Source organism: Prunus persica, chromosome G5, assembly GCF_000346465.2.
Source record: "Prunus persica cultivar Lovell chromosome G5, Prunus_persica_NCBIv2, whole genome shotgun sequence".
Lineage (NCBI taxonomy): Eukaryota > Viridiplantae > Streptophyta > Magnoliopsida > Rosales > Rosaceae > Prunus > Prunus persica.
The window spans coordinates 11,047,849-11,066,780 of NC_034013.1; the positions used below are offsets into that span (position 1 = coordinate 11,047,849).

General features: G+C 36.3%; 3 protein-coding genes across 6 annotated transcripts; all 3 read right to left on the reverse strand.

The window, feature by feature from the left end:
* Window positions 322-3,367, reverse strand: LOC18775764 (probable E3 ubiquitin-protein ligase RHB1A). The gene is made up of 5 exons (XM_007209532.2): window positions 3,195-3,367; window positions 2,233-2,361; window positions 1,532-1,967; window positions 1,220-1,329; window positions 322-1,117 (listed from the first exon to the last, which is right to left on the reverse strand). The coding sequence occupies exons 2-5, from the start codon at window positions 2,296-2,298 to the stop codon at window positions 1,091-1,093; spliced, it is 639 nt and encodes a 212-aa protein (XP_007209594.1). The 5' UTR covers window positions 2,299-2,361; window positions 3,195-3,367; the 3' UTR covers window positions 322-1,090.
* On the reverse strand, window positions 4,646-8,955 carry LOC18776444. Of its 3 annotated transcripts, XM_007208715.2 has the most exons (9): window positions 8,772-8,955; window positions 7,826-8,024; window positions 7,604-7,736; window positions 7,224-7,516; window positions 6,116-6,254; window positions 5,745-5,878; window positions 5,235-5,297; window positions 5,068-5,139; window positions 4,646-4,960 (listed from the first exon to the last, which is right to left on the reverse strand). In XM_007208715.2, the coding sequence occupies exons 4-9, from the start codon at window positions 7,413-7,415 to the stop codon at window positions 4,859-4,861; spliced, it is 702 nt and encodes a 233-aa protein (XP_007208777.1). In that variant the 5' UTR covers window positions 7,416-7,516; window positions 7,604-7,736; window positions 7,826-8,024; window positions 8,772-8,955; the 3' UTR covers window positions 4,646-4,858. The 3 variants fall into 3 exon arrangements, with proteins under 3 accessions (XP_007208777.1, XP_020420118.1, XP_020420119.1); XM_020564529.1 differs by having other exon boundaries at window positions 7,224-7,736; XM_020564530.1 differs by lacking the exons at window positions 7,224-7,516; window positions 7,604-7,736; window positions 7,826-8,024; window positions 8,772-8,955 and adding an exon at window positions 6,607-7,051.
* Window positions 11,069-14,976, reverse strand: LOC18775647 (serine/arginine-rich splicing factor SR45a). 2 transcript variants are annotated; one of them, XM_020564372.1, is made up of 7 exons: window positions 14,744-14,976; window positions 14,041-14,063; window positions 13,848-13,931; window positions 13,604-13,712; window positions 12,867-13,016; window positions 12,061-12,124; window positions 11,069-11,529 (listed from the first exon to the last, which is right to left on the reverse strand). In XM_020564372.1, the coding sequence occupies exons 2-7, from the start codon at window positions 14,061-14,063 to the stop codon at window positions 11,339-11,341; spliced, it is 621 nt and encodes a 206-aa protein (XP_020419961.1). In that variant the 5' UTR covers window positions 14,744-14,976; the 3' UTR covers window positions 11,069-11,338. The 2 variants fall into 2 exon arrangements, with proteins under 2 accessions (XP_020419961.1, XP_007209603.1); XM_007209541.2 differs by having other exon boundaries at window positions 11,069-11,535; window positions 14,744-14,974.

An 18,932-nucleotide genomic window follows, 5' to 3' on the forward strand; every position in this document is an offset into this window, starting at 1 on the left:
AGGATGGGAAGCACCTAGCAAATGCAAAAGGCCCAGTAGCGTGTTTCTTCCAAGATTCCATTTTAGGATGGAACAAGAAGAGCAGAATATACTTAAATTAAAAGCCTCAATGCTGTCTCTTCATGTTTTTTAAAAAGCAAAAGAGCATATGAATCTATTTCAACTTTTTTGTCCAGCCTTGTCCACCATCACACAAACATGCAATGCCCTTCCCAATTTCAATCCCAGAACATATTGAACTCTTAAGTTCAAAATTTGCCGAAAAATATTGAAAACTTTAGCTAAGCACCCCTGGCCATGGTTTTTTTTGGTTGGTAAATATGAACAAACAAACTCTGTATGCTTTTATAAAAAGGGCCAACCATATGTATTTATGTATAGTATAAATACAAGACGTAACCTTTAGCATGTATAACATGAATCTACATGTCAATCAACTTAATGAAACATATCACCAAACCCAGAGATATATACATGAATCATCTGAAAAACCAACAAGTCCTTTTCACATGAACCTTCTTCCATTACACCAATGAACTCCGGCACCAGCAATGAACAAGTAATTTTATGTCATTTACATGATCAATTCAAGGGAGAAAGCAAAAACCAACTGCTCACATGTGGACCAGCTCACCATGGAAAAAACAAACTATACTCGGAAAGAGAAAGAGAGAGAACAATACGTTCGCCTTTCTTGTTCGGAAACTAACTTCTCATTGTGGACAATGAATCTGACTACTACCTCCCAACTTCAGTATCTATTTAACCCATGTCATTTTATGGTTCATAGTAAGATGTTCTACGATCTAAGAATGAATGCATTACAAATAGAAAATCGACCTCAATACTAATTTCAGCCAGTGTCAATTCTACCCCCTCTTCCTTTTCATTATCATTGAGTTGAAAGGAAACAAATGCACAAAGACACTGCATTTGAATGAGCATAGCTCCAGAAACAAAATTTAAAACAAGCCATATCTGTGACTGTCACTGAACAGTGAACACAGAAAAGGACTTCGTGCATTTGTAACCTCTGCTTCTCAAACCAATCTTGAATAAGGAAAGAACTTGACTTCAATTGCTGGTTGAACTAAATTGGAGGATCAAATATCATTTCCTGCATCATAAGTGAAGAAGAGCCCTCTGAATATTATGTGTGATAATGGATATCTCTTTTCATTGAATCACAACACAAAAGAAAATATTAAGCAAGGCAAACCTGATCACACACAGGACATGTGTCACTTCGTTCCATCCATTCAAGAATGCAAGCAAGGTGAAAATGATGCTCGCATTTTGTGGTAATTTTTGGATTCTGTGCATCATACTCTGCAGAGACGAAGGAAATGGTCTAGTGACTAAATGTTTAACATCTTTATGCAAAAGGAAAACAAAGAATGCAGCTTGAATGGACAACTTGCAGTAAGCCCACAATAATCAAATGAAGGGGATTTTTATTAAAATAAGAGTAATGGTAAAACAGAATTGCCTCCCTTATACAAGTTTAAAACCGTTGAACTAATAACTTTACCTTCCAAACAGGTGGGGCAGACATCCTCTTCCTCTGGTACTAAAGCAACAGATTCCACTGACTTCGAAAGTTCAACTTCTGACTTCTTTTCCGCATCAAGTTCAAAATCAGTTTGGGCCTTACAGTCTGAATCCTTCAGGTCTTCACACTTAGGTGAAGCTTCTTGAGCATTTCCACCAACTGCTTCATGAACAGAATCAGAATTTGTTGTCAGCACTGCACCTTCACTCTTGTTGCCACAAATTTCTTGAGCCGCTGGTGGAGTATGAGGATGCCCTACTACAGCCACGTCATATGGAATAGGGGTAGGAGGTGGTCTATAAGTGTCAGGTATTGATGTATCCAAATTTGTATCAACGAGAAGCCCTGTGGAGAGTGCAGAGGTAACACCTTGGCGAGACGACAATGGCACATGCTCATCCGATGACCTTGGATACTGCACACAAATTCAAGTTCACAAATATATAAAGAACAATAAATGTGATAACTAAAAAGAAAAAAATCAACTTCAGTTCCAACCTACTCTAATATCTAAAAACTGAGTTCATTTATCAAGCCAATTATCAACAGCCAAATCTCCTTAATCATTCACAAGAAACAAAAAATGAAACATAAACTTTTAACAGAAAAGATGTAGCTCAACACAAAGAAATAGAAAAACAAAGAAAAGCATTTAGAATGAGGAAAAGCATTCTACTCACGTAATAGTATGTCGGTGCAGCACCTATTTCAGTTCCTTTGGAAGAACAACAGCAGCAGCCTCCCATTGTCTTCTTTCACTTATCTCTGCTGCGGACCTAGAACTATTGGCACTTGATGCCACATATCCCCTTCAACATTTAAAAAAAAAGAAAAAAAAAGAAAAAGAAAAAATCTGTTAGACATAACAGAACATGTGCACAGTTCGCAATAAGCTAATATGTTGAACATCTTATTTTGTTTGGTCTTGTGAAAAATTACGATCTCAAAACCGATAATACAATTTCTATGTTTAGACACCCCCACAGCTTAAACCAGCTGTCCAAACACAAAGGGTCCCCTTCTTAAACTTTGATGAAACTAGTTCAAAGCAATCATCATTAACTGGATCATATCATATCTTTCTAGATTTTGGAAAGTTATATAAATGGCCCAAATTCTTATAAAACTCTACCATGCTCATTAGCGAAAAACCCAGTAAACCCAACATGTTCTTATTGATATTAGCTGCATCATAAATACATGTAGCTATAAAATAAAAAGTAAAAATCAGAGAAAACCAAACTTCTCCAATACCATGAACAAAGCAGCAAAAACTATGATGCGCATATTAAAAAAAAACGCTCAGTACGAAGAGCAAAGGTATAAAACCTTACATAAATCACGAAAACTAAGCAAAAGGGCAATCAAATACACACAAAAAACACAGCATCAAAATATTATGGAAGACAAAAGCTAAAAGCCAAAGCAGAAGATACCAACACTCAGAGGAAACAAATATATAATCAGCTACAAAATCTCTAAACCAATGAACTAAGAAGAAGAAAAAAAAAATCAATCGAATAGGTTTTTGCTAAAAAATTCTTCGAAAATTAAAAAACAAAACAAAGAAGAAGAAGTAAATTCTAAACAGTTCGTTTTTAGCAAACGTTTTTGAATTTCGGAGTTGGAAATTTTTTAGTACCTGTGGATGGAAAACGCTTCGATCGGAATTGGAATTTGGAATTTGGGAATTGGGAATTTGAAGGTGACTGGTGAGAGACGGTGGACTTGTTGGAGTGCGTTTTGGAGGAGAGATGGCTTTTGGTTCTGTTTTTGTCTGCGTTTGTGTGCACTTTCAGTGGGAAAAGAAATACTAAATTAGTAAATAATACTGAAATTGAGAAATATAAAAACTTTTCTCCAAGAAAAAAATTATAAAATAAAATATATTATCTCTTCTTCTTTAAAACAAAAAAATATTATTTGTTGAAATTTGGTTTGGGTTTGTTGATTGTTGCTGTACCAAGGTGGCTGCTTCTTCTTGCTTGGGACAACCCATTTGGTTGGGTCATTGTTTTGAAGCCCACAAATATTGTTGGGCTTGACTCAGCGTGCTTATACTGGCTCACAGCTGGTAAATCTGGGTTTGATATTCCATAGCTTAATCTGTGGCCCTTTTTGCTCATAAAATAAAACCCATTCATTTTCTGTAAACTAACATGGCAATGGTGGCATAATCACATCACATTTCTACCTAGGATTTCATAGAAGCAGACAGTCTTGTGTTGGCCTCTCGAGGTTAAGATCGGGCAATTCGTCCAACCTAGGTAAGCATGACCGACCAAGCTGTCCTCCAGAACCTTCAAAGCGTACGAGACAGTTTTTCGTGGTTGGCATTGCATACCTTCGTGGAATGGTCACAAGATCCTTATAGAGCGGTAGAGGACGACAATTCTTCTAGGGCTAGGATTCTTGGGTGATCTCATCTTTATTCTTAGTTGCCCTAGCCTTGGCATGGGTCAAGTAGATAATTGTACTTAAAGGGTGCATCAGCCGAATTTGTCATACTTAATACCACTTTTCAGGAAAAAAGTGTTTCACTTTTGCCGATACACCATAAAGCATTACATCTCATTCGTACAATTATTTAGCAGGCAATAGTATAATCATGACAATTATCCGCTATACAAAATTGTGAACTTGTCAGCGGAAAGGAGAGCTGGTGGCCTTCTGGTGCCTTCCCTAAAAACAGAAAATAAAATTATGGGGTGGCCACGTAGGGTACAACATGGAGAAGAAGATGTCCATATCACCCAACTCAACCACAGTGGCACGCAGATCCCCATGTCACCAAATGACAGCCTGGCTTGGTGTCTCCACCAGCAAACCCCATAATTAATTATTCATATATAATTGAGGGGTTTGTTAGTTATACATCCACCAATGCTTTTCATCATTTAAAGTTTTGAACAGATATGGCCCATTGCCAACACCCAATTTTTCAAAAAAGTTTTGAGGCCAAAAAGGAGCTGAAAACTTCGTAGGATACTCAATTCAAGCAAAACCCAGAAGTCATAAACCAACAATAAATAAATTTACATCTACATTTTCTTAAAAAAACCAATCACATCACATTAGTACTCAAATAACAGAGAGAAGAGAGAAGATATCTAATGATTAATGATATATAGCATGGGTAAGGTATGAGCCTTGTAGTACAAAGTTAGGGTTGGAGGGAGAGATTATAGTAAGCCAAACACTCTCCACATCACTCTCCATATCAGTCTATGATTAGATCTGATCTAAAGGTTAGGGTAGATATATATATATGTATATTATTATACAAGCATTCCTTCCTTTCAACATTCACATCTCTCGCTCTGCACGTTTTCCAGCCCACTCAGCATATTTCCGACTCCTGGTAGCATCGACGAATTCAGTGACCACCGATACTTCATCCAATGGCATCTGTAACCAAGAAAAAAAGAGGATACCGTAAAAATCTAACTACTCGTTCAAACAGCATATATGTACTTTTCTGTTTACACACTTGTATGCGAGTGAGTGAGACAGACCTGCTGCGATATAAAATGTCGTTGCGCAACATTGATCAATTGTTCTCTTGTTGGATTAGAATTGCTGGTTAACTACAATTTCAAATTGCAAACTGGATTTAGTCAAAAGATATCATAACCAGGCAGGTGCAGAGAGAAAATAAAGTGTAGGAATCAGTGATACCCACAAGGTTGAAGTGTCTGCAATACCTCCGCAATGTGCTTGTTCCTAGTTTTGCCAAGTTTACCCTCTGATCATCCGTGCAAAGGATTAGACAACACAATAATGTGTGTAAATAGAAATTGGGATCATGAAGATTTCACTTAGACAACATAATAGTTATACAAGGGTAACTAGATATCAGATCATGAAGATTGCTTCACTAAGCCTGAAAATGTATCATTCAACAGAACGACTGTAGTGAGACAGACGAGCATATTCAAGCAAATCATGTGGTATTACTTGATTAGGTCATCATAGGCAAAATGAAGCATCCAACTAGTCCAAAGGAATTAAAGCAAAAACCTCCCAATTCAATATCCTTTTTTATTCCACACAACATTTATACCACTATTTCAAAACAAGTGAAAACATATTGGGACTCATTTGCTTGACGGATTAAAGAGTCAATGGCAAGAAGTTCATTAACATGGACAAATCACATAAACACCTAGTTCTCTCCTTTGCAATTTCTTACCGGTTGAGGTCTGTGGATGGATTGAACTTCTCTATAACTCCCGCGATTTATTGACTTGGTTAATGTGGATGGAACATATGGCCTTGGATATCGAACTCTTGGTTTACTAGATTTGTGAAACTCAAGACATCTAGCTGCCCAAGGAAAAACAATAACAAACTTAAATAGAGTTTTAAGTTCTAATAAATGCCAATTGAATATGACAAGAAGAGCAATCCCATCATCAGGATCTGAATATGGTCCCTCCTTGCAGAGAGGCTGTTTCCCATTTCAAGTCAACAACCTCCGGGTTGCAGTGGAACAACTCTACCAGTTAATATGATAACTGAAGAAATTAGAATTGTCATCAGGTATGGTATAATGAAACTTACAGAAATCATTCTCCTTGTCACCATGGTCAGAGCTGCTGCTAGAGTAATCATGATCAGAATCTTCTTCATTCCCTGTAGGATGTTCCAGCACACTCAATGCATTCCTTTGCAGCTTAACTTCAACCCCATTTTTCAGAACCTTGTATGGCGAAAATTAATGGGTTAAAATATGCATCCCAAATGTGGAGGAGGGTATTGAACTGCAATTTTTTCACGAACGCATAGACATAACATCAAGAAACCATACTTCTTTTCTTTCTTTTATCAACCAGGGAGAGGGGATCAAACTTGGGACCTTTTCCAAGATTGGGAAGTGAAGTACCAATAGACTAAAAGCTATTGGGTAAATTCTCTAACCCTAGATTAAGATATAATTTACAAAATTGCAATTAAATAAACAGAACACATAACAGAGCTCTCGAAAACATTCTAGTGACCCATACTTTTACAGTAATTTATGAATCAAAATTACATTAAAAGAAACAACATACTTTGGCAGACATGATTGGTTAGATCCAGCGAGCTCATAAAGGATGAGAGCTCTATGCAAAGGGAGGTCAATGAAACCCAACCAGAGAAAACTACAATTCCTATTTTGCCGTCCAAGAACGTAAATCTTTAATTGGTTGGAAAAGCAAAAACCCCTATTACTCAAAGCAGAAAACAACCATGCCTTGCTGGAGATTGATGCCTAATTTTATGGGATATTGTTAAACTTACAAATTTCTTTGAATCTTGTCCCATGAAGTTAAGACGTGTTTGAATGAGTAAATGAGGAAAATTTGACACAACACAAACACAACAACAGTGCACAGACCTATTATCCTACGTACCCAGAAACCAGGAAAGTAAATAAAATAGTACTGGAAAAAAGAAAAATGCTTAAGAGTCCAACTTCCTAAAAAAAACACAGTTGACCAAAGAAAAAGAAAAAGAAAACAACCCAAATAATCTAGAAAACTACATCAAAGCAAAAATTAGGCACAACAGTTCCAAAAACACAAAAAACAAAAAACAAAAAACAAAATGACGCCCAAAGCCCACATAAAGCAAATTAGGAGAAAATTAAATGAAAAGAAAACAGTTTAGGAAAGTAAAAAGAAAATACCAGCCAGTGCCAACCCCCAAGGCCAACAGCTTTCTTGACCACACCTTGCAGACCCACCAAGACAGACTTTGTTCTATTGTTTCCAGTGACAATGACCTTGGTGTGCCTGGGAAGAACTGAAAGTTCCTCATCCCCGCTTTCCTCACGAAAAGGCGATAGCATCCTAGAAGAACAGAGCTCAGGCTCTAGCATTCTTCCCAATTTGGATCAGAAACAATTAAAAAACAAATAAAACCACTGCACAGAAGTGTTTTAGCTCCACTACTCAATACCCAACTTCTGAATTCGCCAGTCTGAGAAATAAAAAACCATCTTTTCAATCCTAAAGACCTCTTTCTCAAATGGGTTTTTTTAATTACTAAACTCTAAGATGCTCCTACCAATTAGGATAAAATCAAGTCTCAGTCTCCAACTAATTTGCACAGATAGAAGAAATTTTGTGCACCCATTTAGCCAACAAAGGTTTTTGATTCTATTTTTGAAGAAGAAGATCCCAAGCTCCAATTTTGATCCCTGAAGCAGAATACAAATAAAGGTCATGTCATAAATAAACCCAGAGACATAAAGTGATTGGAATTAATTCTAATGAGAGAGAAAGAGACCCTTCTTCTTTATGAATGAGCAAATTCTTGAGGTCTGACACGAACTCTTTAGGGAAATGTTCAATGCTATGAGCAAAGAAGATAGAATCCAATCACTGGTTCACGGGCTAAGATTGATCGCATTAAATGAAGCACTGTTGCTTCAGATCAAAGATATGCTTATCATCAAGCTTCCATTTGCAGTGACATCACGCAAGACCTGAATAAACAGAATATATATACACATGGATTAGTTTTCTCACCAGTATACTGCATTGAATTAGATTGAACGGAATTGTTCTCTATAAGAATTCATCAAAAAGTGCTGAAAATTTTCTTTAGAAAAATATTAATAAAAGAAAACTCTTCACTCTTGTAGTGAAAATACATCAGCAGTCAACTAAAAACCGAGAAAATATATCAGCACTCAACCAAAGCAATCCCAAAACCTTGTTTGGCAGCTGAGAAAGTGTCAGAAATTCAGAAATTAAGATTTCAATTTGAACTTAAAAAAACCATGACCAATCTAAAAACTGAATAAAATAATTATTAAGCAAAAAACCGACTTAACTGAGCTAATCAGACAAAGGGTACAAAACCAACATGATTAAATAAAAGAAAAAAGGAAAAACAGGCACAACATTTTCGTTTGACTGTTTATGCCCCACTTTGGGATTTCTTTTTCTTTCAAAAGCTCAGCTATGCTTCAAAGTTTCATTGACAACAACGAATTAAGAAAATTTGATTGCATTATAACCATAGAACAAAACCATGACAAAGTGAATACCAATAAACCATAATCATAAAAACCAAGAAAAAACAAAATGAGAACAGTGAGTGAGCTGGTAACAAATTTATGAACTTTTGAAGCTAAAATCAGCAAGATATGAATTTGAACCAGCCCAAAATCAGAACTGGCTATGAACACAAATGTGCCCAAAACCAAATTGAAAAGCCAGATTAATACCTGCTTGAATGGCAGCAATATAATAAGAAGCTCTGAGAAGAAAACAAAAAAAGGGTTTTGAACAATTTTGAGGGATCTGGAAGATGAAAGAAAATGAAACAATTGAAGATTGTGAAAAATGCAGAGGCTTTTGTAAGAGTCAGTGAAAAAGATTGGAATTTGCTGAGAGAGAGAGAGAGAGAGAGAAGGAGCACACTAAATGCTTACCAACTGCCAAGGAAACGACCTGCCATTTGCCGTACGGTCACGCCTTTGTAACCGGTGAAACCGGCTATTGCCTGTTGAAATGGGAGGGCCGGCTCGGCTCGGCTCTCGAAAGCTCAGAGATTGTTGTCGTTTTTGTCGTGTGATGGGAGCTTGAAGGACTGGTGCATGGCCCATTCATATCTGCTCCGTGATCATGTGGGCTCCTTTGTAAATATCTGAAAATTTGAAGTTTATTGAACAAAATAAATATTTACTCTCTCTCTTTCACTATAAAGCATAACTATTTCTTTTGGGTATAAAAGGGTAATAACTTGAACTCATAATCCACTCCAACAAGTAGTACAAATCAAAATCAAATCTTCCTCCTATATGGTTTGGTTCTTAAAGTATATACAATTTTTTTCCTTTTAAGTAAAGGGTTTGATAGATTCAATGAAACAAATTTCGTAGATTATTTTCAACAAGATTGTATTTGAAAATTCTCAAAATACAGAAACACAATTCTCAACCCTAAGCCATTCACCTTAGAGAATACCCAAATTCCAGTCGCAATTTTAAATTTTTTAAATTTTAAAATTTATAGCATATATTATTTGAGTAATAAAGAAAATTTTCAATGCTCGCTTCTTTATTCAAGATAAAATCTTAGGGTGTATTTTAAATATTTGCAAACATCACAAATCACATGTAGTTTTGTTTTTTTTTTTTTTTGGGTTCAGAAAATCACATGTAGTTTGAAAGTTCATATGTTGTACAACTGTTAAGGTTCGATCTAAGAAATTTATCCCTTACATTACACAATTACAATTAGACCCACATATGAAGAAAAAAAATATTTGGTTTGCTAATTGAGCCGCCAAAAGGCAACAACTTCGTAAATGCATGTGAATAATATAACCTGTTTGCCTTCGACCAAAAAAAAAAAAAAAAAATATATATATATATATATATAACCTGTTTGCCATTTGTCCGACAACTAAAATTCGAACGGTCGAAATTCACTCTCCCCACATTCCTCATCTGAGCAATGGTTTCGTTGGAATTATTTGGGGCAATTCGGTCTTTTCAAAAAAGTTTACTTCGGGTCCACTTCAAGATTGGGAATAGGAGAAGGCCAAGCCATATTAGCCGAAGCCGAAGCCGAAGCGGAAGTGACCGTTCACTCGAGAGAGAAAATGACGTACACGTGTCAGAAACACAGCTGTAGGATCTTATCCTAGCAAGTGTACAATTCAGAGAACAGTGTTAAAAACCGTACTATTTACCACCAATACCATTTTATGTAATGTAATAAAAAAAATAAATTAAAAAATACAAATACAAATAAAGAAAGGAAAAGAAACGGAAAAAGAAAGAAGAAGAAAAAATTGCGTAAATTTGAAATTTGATTTGAAGTCCGCCCTTTGCTTTGCAGCAGCAGCAATGCAGCAACGCAGCTGGCGCGCACTTACCTCACTCTCAAAGTCTCCTTCCTTCCTCACAATCCCGCTTTCAGATTTTTGGGAATTCAAAGCGTGGGGCCCCCTTCTCTCTTCCCCCCACATGCTCTTTCTCTCTCCTCTCCTAGGCTACTCAATCTATCTTCCCTCTTTTTTTTTTTTTATATTTCGTACGTGTACCCTTTTCTGCCTTTGTTTTTTCTAGTTTTCTCTTCGGTCTTCCCTCGCTTTTTCCTTCAAGACCTTTTATCATGTTTTGGTGTTTTTATTCAAACGATATTGGGGGATGATGTCTCGAACACAGGACTTCGGATGTGTTCAACCAAAAATACTCTTGATAACGATTAGCAGATTAACCTAAAAATGCTTGTGGAACATACAAAAGATATTAAACTGTCTGTATAATAAACTCACTTCTAACAAAAATGCTTAGCGTAAGGCTGTGTTTGTTCACGGAAAAGATTTGATGAGAAATAATTTTCCGGCACTAAACCTACTAGAATAGAGCAAGAATCATATTACCCTACATGCCTAATATGTTCTGTTAAGCTGTAAATCAAAATTACATATTCAAACTTGGGTAGTAATCAAGTGGTCCTGGTACAGTCTGCAGAACCAAGATCGTTGATGAGATGAAATCTACAAACAACATTTTTATGGCAACACCACAACATAAACTTGCAAGAACAAACAGTAAATATGGCATACAAGATGTTTATGTGAAAGCTGCCATAACAACAGTGAACTAGTCAGGTGTCTGTTTGGAGCAAATTGTTAACATACAACACAAGTACAACAACATTACAGGAAACGATAGGTAAAATAAAAGGGCAAATTGTACTAAGATCTTAAAATCCCACATCATAGACATTAAACAATTTAATGCAGGGAAGAGCAGAAGCACATTTGGATGAATTTGCTCTATCTAGGGTTTCTGCCACCTGACAAGGATCGTTCCCTGCGCCTCCTGTACGAGTCTGAATGTTCATCCACCCTCCTACTGTATGGAGAGCGTGATCTTCCTCGACGGTCCCTGGAATAAGGATCTCTGTCTGGCAACCGACGCGGTGAATAGCTACGAGATCGTCTACGATCACGATCGTGATCACGTCCTGCATCTTTTTAACCATGGTTTATATGAGATATGAATATATGAATAGTGCATATATTTATGGTAAAGTAAGTGTCTGAATGCTGTGTCAAAATGCAGCACCTTCCCATCTCAAAGGGAAAGAGGCACCATAGACTTGTGATAACAAGGACAGGATGAGAAGAATGAACATCATAGATTTCTAAGGTTATCTTTTTTAAAACTCATCTTTCAATGAACAAATCAAAAGGGGGGCTGAACAGGAAGGAGACCACAGATTTCTAGCTACTAGGCTGTACATCCAAAAATACACCCCAAGTGCATATTGCTCAGACCTATGGTTAACACACTAAACCTCATGTGGCAGCGTGGCCAAAGTCACATACAAGCATAAGAATGACAAAAGTTCTAAATGAGAATTTGGTGTCCAACCCGTGTCATCATCTGGAAATAACATGGGTGCAGATGCGGCCCAACTTTAGAAAACAATGGCCCAAGGTCAGTGACAAAATACAATTGCTAGAAAAATACATATACTAAATATTATCTGTACCTCTTTTATCTCTTAAACCTTGATACCTTCCTGGAGTTGGTGTCCTCCCTCGCTTCCTTTTTGCCTGCATATATACACAAAATGCAAGATAACATCACGGCAGATAAATAAGGGGTGGATAAACAAGTCAACAATTTACTCAAAGCAGTAAACAGTGCTTTCAATAAGCTGCTGCTTGGAACTACACATTACTTGAAGAAAACTGGAAACCGCCTTCCATGTGGATGACTATATCCACACAACTGGAAGATCCAGAACGGTGCAACTATTCTCATATTCTTAAAGTAACCCTCCTAACCGTACAACAAGTCAACGGCATGCCATGCTAACCTACTGGCCGCAAGGAGATTTTCTGTCCAACTTCCAACGTTTATTTTAACAAATAAGATAAATATATATCTTGGATTGATTAAGTAGGATAAGCCCAAAAAGAAAATGCAACAAGAAGAATTTACCATGTCTCTAGGGTATCTTAAATATTAAGGTTAAACAACCATGGCAGACGCTGTTGCCAACGAAGAAAGAGGAATAAAGGGGGTTCAACCCTCGGCAAAATAGTTGAATTTGAATTGATGAGTTTTGAATGTCGACGCAGAACTCATGTCGTGAATGGATAGTTTCAACTGTTTAGAGCTTAGATTGTGAATTCGATGAAGCTACAGTGACCAGACCTGCTGCCAAAACTTATCAGGCAACATTTCTGAAGAAAGCAAATCTTCATAAAATAATAATAGTAATAAAAAGTACAAATAATTTAGCTGCATACTGCACAGTAACTTTCTTGATCCTTTGACAGAAGCTAATACCTTTTCCACAGTTACTAATCGACCTTCAAGCACAGAACGATTCAAATATTTGACGCAGCGTTCTGCATCCTCAACAGTTTCCATTGTGACAAACCCAAATCCACGAGATTCTCTGGTGCGAGGGTCTGTAACCAGATGGCACTCCAGAACCTGAAACCAGAGCTTATATGTAATTTTCTTGAAATATGATCTCTAATAAGATACTCTAAGGTTACTACTTTCCAAATGGACGTAAAGCCACGACTTAATAAACACAGAGCACCTCTCCTTAAATGACCTAGTATTTAAACTCCAGTGAAAGAAAAGAAAGCACATTTCTCGGCACACACTCTGTTAGAAACCAGAACAGTTATTGTTTTTACAAGAATCACTTGTAAGGCTTCTCTTGAATCTCAGGAATGAAGAGTAAATGGAAAGGATAGCTGTCGAAGTTCCTAAGTGACTCCATTCTTTGGAACTCACAAGTCTCCTTTTGTTTCTAGATAGATCCAAATATAAATTACAATAGCCAGTTGAAAAACAAGGGACCAATTTCAAAATATGGTCTCAAACGACTGAAACTTTAATTATTTTCAAGTTGGTTCTTTCCTTACTTTTTCTTTCAAAAGATATTTGAGTAAAAGAGTTGCAGTCATTTGAAATCCCCATAGAACAATAAATTAAATCTACTTTAAGTTGTCTCAGGGTAATTTGTGTGCCATATACAATTCCAAAATTAAATGTGCAATCACCCGTACCTTCCCTTCTTTGTTAAAGAATTTTTCAAGATCACTGGAGGTGACCCTTGTGGATAAGCCTGTTACATACAAATTGTTTCCAGGATTGGATGCATCAACAGATTGGCTCCTGGAGCAAGAGAACCAGTTTAATGTTAAACTCAACTCAACAAAGCTCGAACCCACTAATTCAGTTTGAATAAAACCACAAATATTCCAAAATGTGACCTTGAAAACAATTTACAAATTGAGATTTCCAGAATACCTAGAGCGACTTCTCCTAGACCTCGACAATGATCTTGACCGGCGGCCTCTTACAGGTGAAGGGGAGCTGTGTGGTGAAGCAGACCTAAGTCAATAACCACCAAAAGCGAATGAGACTTATATCCAATATGACTCATCTCATTATTAAGTGAACAAACTTGTAACTGTAAACATAACTTAAAATGGAGACTCACCTTCTTTCTCTTGGGTATGGCATCTACGGGTACACACATAAAAACAAGCATACGATATTAGATACCCTTCAATATTATGAAAATTTCAGTGCAGCTATAAAGTGAATATAGATGTCATGTCCGCAATGTACATTTACACTCATACATGCAAACATTCATTCATAAAACCAAAAATGGGTCTGAAAGACTGAAACCATATATTCAGATTTTTGAATGCGTACATGTACACATATATGCATACACACACACACACACAAATAAAAAAGATAAAGTGCGCAAATGTATTATCTATTTACTTTCTAGGAGGTGATAAACGCGCAACAAATACATAGTTCAGCTACAAATAGGTTTAATTGAGCTCATTGGAATGCAGAATTAAGTTTCCAAAATACCCATATAAAGAAAATATTTGAAATCGAATATACTTATCCTGCATTTTCTCAGGAACCAAACAAATTATACAAATCAAAATTCAAACTCTGTTCTTTTCTTGTTAGATTTAACACAATAATTCGAAATACTCAGTATATATCTATCATGGCCGACATCTATTTAAGAAATTCAAATTAAAGCAGTCAAATACCAATAAATTCTTGAAAAATTGACAGGCATAAAAACCCAAAAGCCCCAAAGACCTTCAAAGCTCTAGGTTAATTTTCAGCGAGGAGATTGAAATCAGGGAAAATATTGAAGGTAGCTTTACCTCTGGGTGGTGGAATCGCTGAGTCAACTCAACTCAGATGCCCTAACGCGGTGGGAGGAAGACAGTCACAAACCCGAAAGGAGAAGAAAACAAATGCAATTTGGAACGCTGCTTTGCTTTCTCAGTTCCCACGTGCAAGTGGAAGAAGAAGCTCCAGCATTTAGTTGGCCACCCACGCCTACTTGACTCAGATTCCTTCTTTTCCTTTTTCTTTTTTCACCAAAAGTTTTATGCTTTATTTAAAATTAGAATTTTCATTTTTAATTTGGACAATCCCTACTTTTACAATCCACATTAGGCAATTTACAAATTACAAAATCGAATTTAGAGAATAACATCCATTTGGTGGATTCATTTTGGGAACCCAATCACCCATATTTAAGTTCAAGCGGAATGATGAAAGTTGGTTTTTAAGTAATTCCCCTCATATTTGAACTTAGCCGAAAATTAGAGATAGCCTAAACGAATGACAGTACAGTGCTCACACAATTGTGTTAAGAGAATTTAAATATTGTCACATACCTCTTATCAAAGATACATATAAATAATACTAACTGGCTATTGGTCTAATAATATTTATTTACAACATTCTAGAATGTCGGAAGAAGTCTCAAAATTGTATTTTGTTAATGCAAATATGTTAATGCACAAGTTCTAGCATATGGTTGATAATTTTCTGTGTAATAAATATGATCGGTTGACTGAATATTGAAGCTATGGAAAACAGGTGGATCAAACAACACAAGTCCTAATCCAAAACCATGTTACTTGTAGCTCTCACTGGAAATTTTTTTATATGAAAAATAAGCCAGAACATGGATTTTTGACGTTTGATCTCCATTGGTTTATATGATAGTGATGGGAAGAAAATGGTAGACAAATAGTTTGATTAAAAGAAGGAAACTTTGGACCCAAGTTTCATTGGTCCCCATCATTTCTCCCAAAGAAGCTTACAAACGCTACAAATGGTTCATTATGACTGAATCGTTCCATTTGATTTGATTTATGACTTTTTTATAAAGCTCCACCAATTTTCCAGTTTAAAACGTTCCATCCATTTGAGCCAATAGAAAACTAATGGAATTCTGGTATTGGTAGATGAGAGATTATGATTGTGATGGGACAAAAGCAGAGAGTAACCATGAAAGGTCACTTACATTAATAATTGCACGGCAACTACAATCACAGAGTCACAAAGGATATAGAAAATTTTCGAGTCCAGGCTCCACCCACACCCATAAATAACTCCGAGGATAGTGCGTCTACAACGTGTTAATGCAAGTCCGTTCACAACACAGACGAGGATACGGCTGGACAGTAGCCCTGTGTGCGCGAATATCCCTCTCATTTGCAAATACTAGCAAGTGCGCCCGTTTGATGCTGCGGGTTTTGAAATTGAGTTAAATGCATATAAAATCGTAAAAATATGTAGGAAATATGGCTTTGTTTATATGCATATTGAGATCTAAATAGCGGCATCGTGCTTAGTTTAGTACGGTTAAGTTACTAAAAATAAATTAATAAGATGATATATGTGTTGCTTGTTATGTTAAAATATTGGCCCTATTTATATATAAATTGAGATTTAAACAGTGCCAACTAACATGTTTTATATAAAATATTATGCATATTTTAATATATCAAGCAGCTATTAAAACATCAAAATATGAGCAGCCTTGAGTTGCATATTGTTCAAAAAAATTTGTACAGGCATTTATCTATATTTTAATGGGTGGTGGGCATGCATTTTGCCTTTTTGATGTTTCTTGCGAGGGCATCTAGCTGTTTCTGCTAGGGGTGGGCGCGGTCCGGTTCGGTCCGGTTCTCACCTCAAACCGGAACCGAACCGGTACTATTTAACCGGTCCGGTTCGGTCCGGTTTAAGCAAAAAAAATTTCAAAAACCGGCCGGTCCGGTTCTAACCGGTTCCGGTCCGGTTCTGACCGGTTCCGGTTTTGAACCGGATTATTAATTTTTTATTTTTTTTATTTTGTTTAAAAAAAAAATTTTTTTTTTTAAATTTTTTTATTAAAAAAATTATAATAAATAACTTATTTTTTTAGCTTAAAAATGAACAAATAATCCAATTCATACATTTAGAAAATTTTTGAAGTTGAACTTGGAAAATTAGTGATTATAAAAGTTAAAATATGGCATTAGATTTTAAAATTTTGTAAAAATATAAATATAAAATATATGACCGGTCCGGTTCGGTCCGGTCCGGTGCGGAGAGATGTAAAACCGGAACCGGAACCGGTTGGAACCGGTTCGGTCCGGTTCCGGTCCGGTTTGTTGACTTTTTTGGTCAACCGGTTTTTTTTCCGGTTTTTTTCCACCGGTTCGGTTCGGTTTTCCGGTTTTCCGGTCCGGATGCCCACCCCTAGTTTCTGCATTTGTTGTGTAGCTGGCTGATGTTCTTCTCCATTCAAGAGGTTTTAACTCTGATGGATAAACAGTATAAGGTCAATTTTATTGAATCAATTGAAAATAAACTGAAAATAATTGTGACAATTTTAATAGAATCAACTCAAGAGGTGTTGACCCTATTGGTATAAACTTGGTAAACGGTAGGTGTCAGTGTCGACAAATGAGAAAATTTTAGCAAAAAGCTATTGTTATAGAATTAAGGCCAACAACAAATACTACACAAACCACAATTTAAATGATCTAAAAATATCTAATAACCTATAAACAGAAATAAGATGATCTAGTGGAGAAGTAAGCTAGAGAAGCAGCAATGATGTATAAACAACTTTATGTTATAGAAGTAGAATAAAGGTTATAGTTTTGTTAATTATATTTAAAACATTTAATAACGATGTTTCAAACTTCGACCAACAGATCAATAGCTGGGAAGGGAAAAAAACTTTCATGAATTAAACTATTATTTCTTAATTACATCTATAGCCTAATGAAGCAAAATGGACACACACCAACAATAGCACAACTATAGAAATAAGAATTTTCAAAAAACGCAATATCCAAAAACTAATTAAACAGAGCTTCTATATCCTAACCAAGCAAAACAGATGTAATCAATAACATTAAATGACTGTGTGACTCCATGATACCACAAACAAAAATTAGTGCAACCCCAACTCCTCTTACACTTCTAAACCTCAGACAAAGAAGCTCTCTGCATGGTTAAATTTTATCTCCATTGAAATGTGTTTTGTTTTTTGCCAATTTGTTCCAGATAATAGAGCTAGTGTTCAAACTTAGAAAGAGAGAAGAATTAGAATTCAGATATTGGAGGTAGTGTTCAAACTTTGAACATCTCTAACATGACATCACCAACCCATCAATCAAAACTGCATAAAAAATAGCCCAAAAAAAACAGAGAAAATTGCACCAGGATCCATGATCCATCTATTTATAATTACTGTCACTCTATATATTAGCTTGCTTTCAGAGCCTTCAACTGTCGAATGAACATCAAACCACTAAAAGAAAGAAAGTCTCTTGACAAAAAATCTCCCAGTCAACAAACAAATTCTTCAGAGGAAGACCAAAATATCTGTTAAAAAGTTTACGGGATGCATACCTGAAGACAAACGATGCAATGGACAACCAAGGGACAAATCTCTAATTGAAAACCTCTCAGACGAACTTTGGAATGGCTGAACGAACTACAGGAGAGATGAGATGAAGACTAAACGAACGGTGAGATTCGCAAAGCGCCATCCAAATGGAAATCGACGCCCCAAACGAATCCCGAAGACCGAAGCCGTGCATCCCATGGCGGCCCCCCAACCAGCCTAACCAAGCTGGTTGGATGCAGACGATCGCCCTGTAGAAAAGTAACAGTGGGAAGAGTTGGCATCCAAAGAGAGAGGGGCAAAAAGGGAACATCAGGAAAAAATTTAGAAAGGGCAAAATAGACAATTTACTGTATTGTTGGGAAAGTATAAGGCTGTGTAACACTGAAACGGGGTTTTTTCTGACATTTCACTGCTCAACTTATGAATAGTATCTATCTTGTTGCATTGGGCTTTAGTATATATAGAATTTTGCTTTTGCTTTTGCTTTTTTTTTTTTTTTTTTTTTGGGGTAACAGCCTCACCGAGTTGTGAGTCTACTGTACACATTATTGTTTGTGAGTCGAAGAATTAGAGCAAACTTACAGTACCGGTAAATGCCACAGAATCAATTGGAAAATGTACGGCGCATCGTATAAAAAATAACAAGT

Coding starts and splice junctions, on each gene's coding strand:
- LOC18775647 (XM_007209541.2), bottom strand. CDS start 14,063: ATGCCATACCCAAGAGAAAGAAG. Junction 13,713..13,847: donor TCTAGGAGAAGTCGCTCTAG/GTATTCTGGAAA, acceptor CTCTTGCTCCAG/GAGCCAATCTGTTGATGCAT. Junction 12,125..12,866: donor GATTAGTAACTGTGGAAAAG/GTATTAGCTTCT, acceptor GTATATATGCAG/GCAAAAAGGAAGCGAGGGAG.
- LOC18775764 (XM_007209532.2), bottom strand. CDS start 2,298: ATGGGAGGCTGCTGCTGTTGTTCTTCCAAAGGAACTGAAATAGGTGCT. Junction 1,968..2,232: donor CTGCACCGACATACTATTAC/GTGAGTAGAATG, acceptor ATTTGTGTGCAG/TATCCAAGGTCATCGGATGA. Junction 1,118..1,219: donor CATGTCCTGTGTGTGATCAG/GTTTGCCTTGCT, acceptor CTTATGATGCAG/GAAATGATATTTGATCCTCC.
- LOC18776444 (XM_007208715.2), bottom strand. CDS start 7,415: ATGCTAGAGCCTGAGCTCTGTTCTTCTAGGATGCTATCGCCTTTTCGT. Junction 6,255..7,223: donor TTGGGGGTTGGCACTGGCTG/GTATTTTCTTTT, acceptor TCGCCATACAAG/GTTCTGAAAAATGGGGTTGA. Junction 5,879..6,115: donor TGACAAGGAGAATGATTTCT/GTAAGTTTCATT, acceptor TTCCTTGGGCAG/CTAGATGTCTTGAGTTTCAC.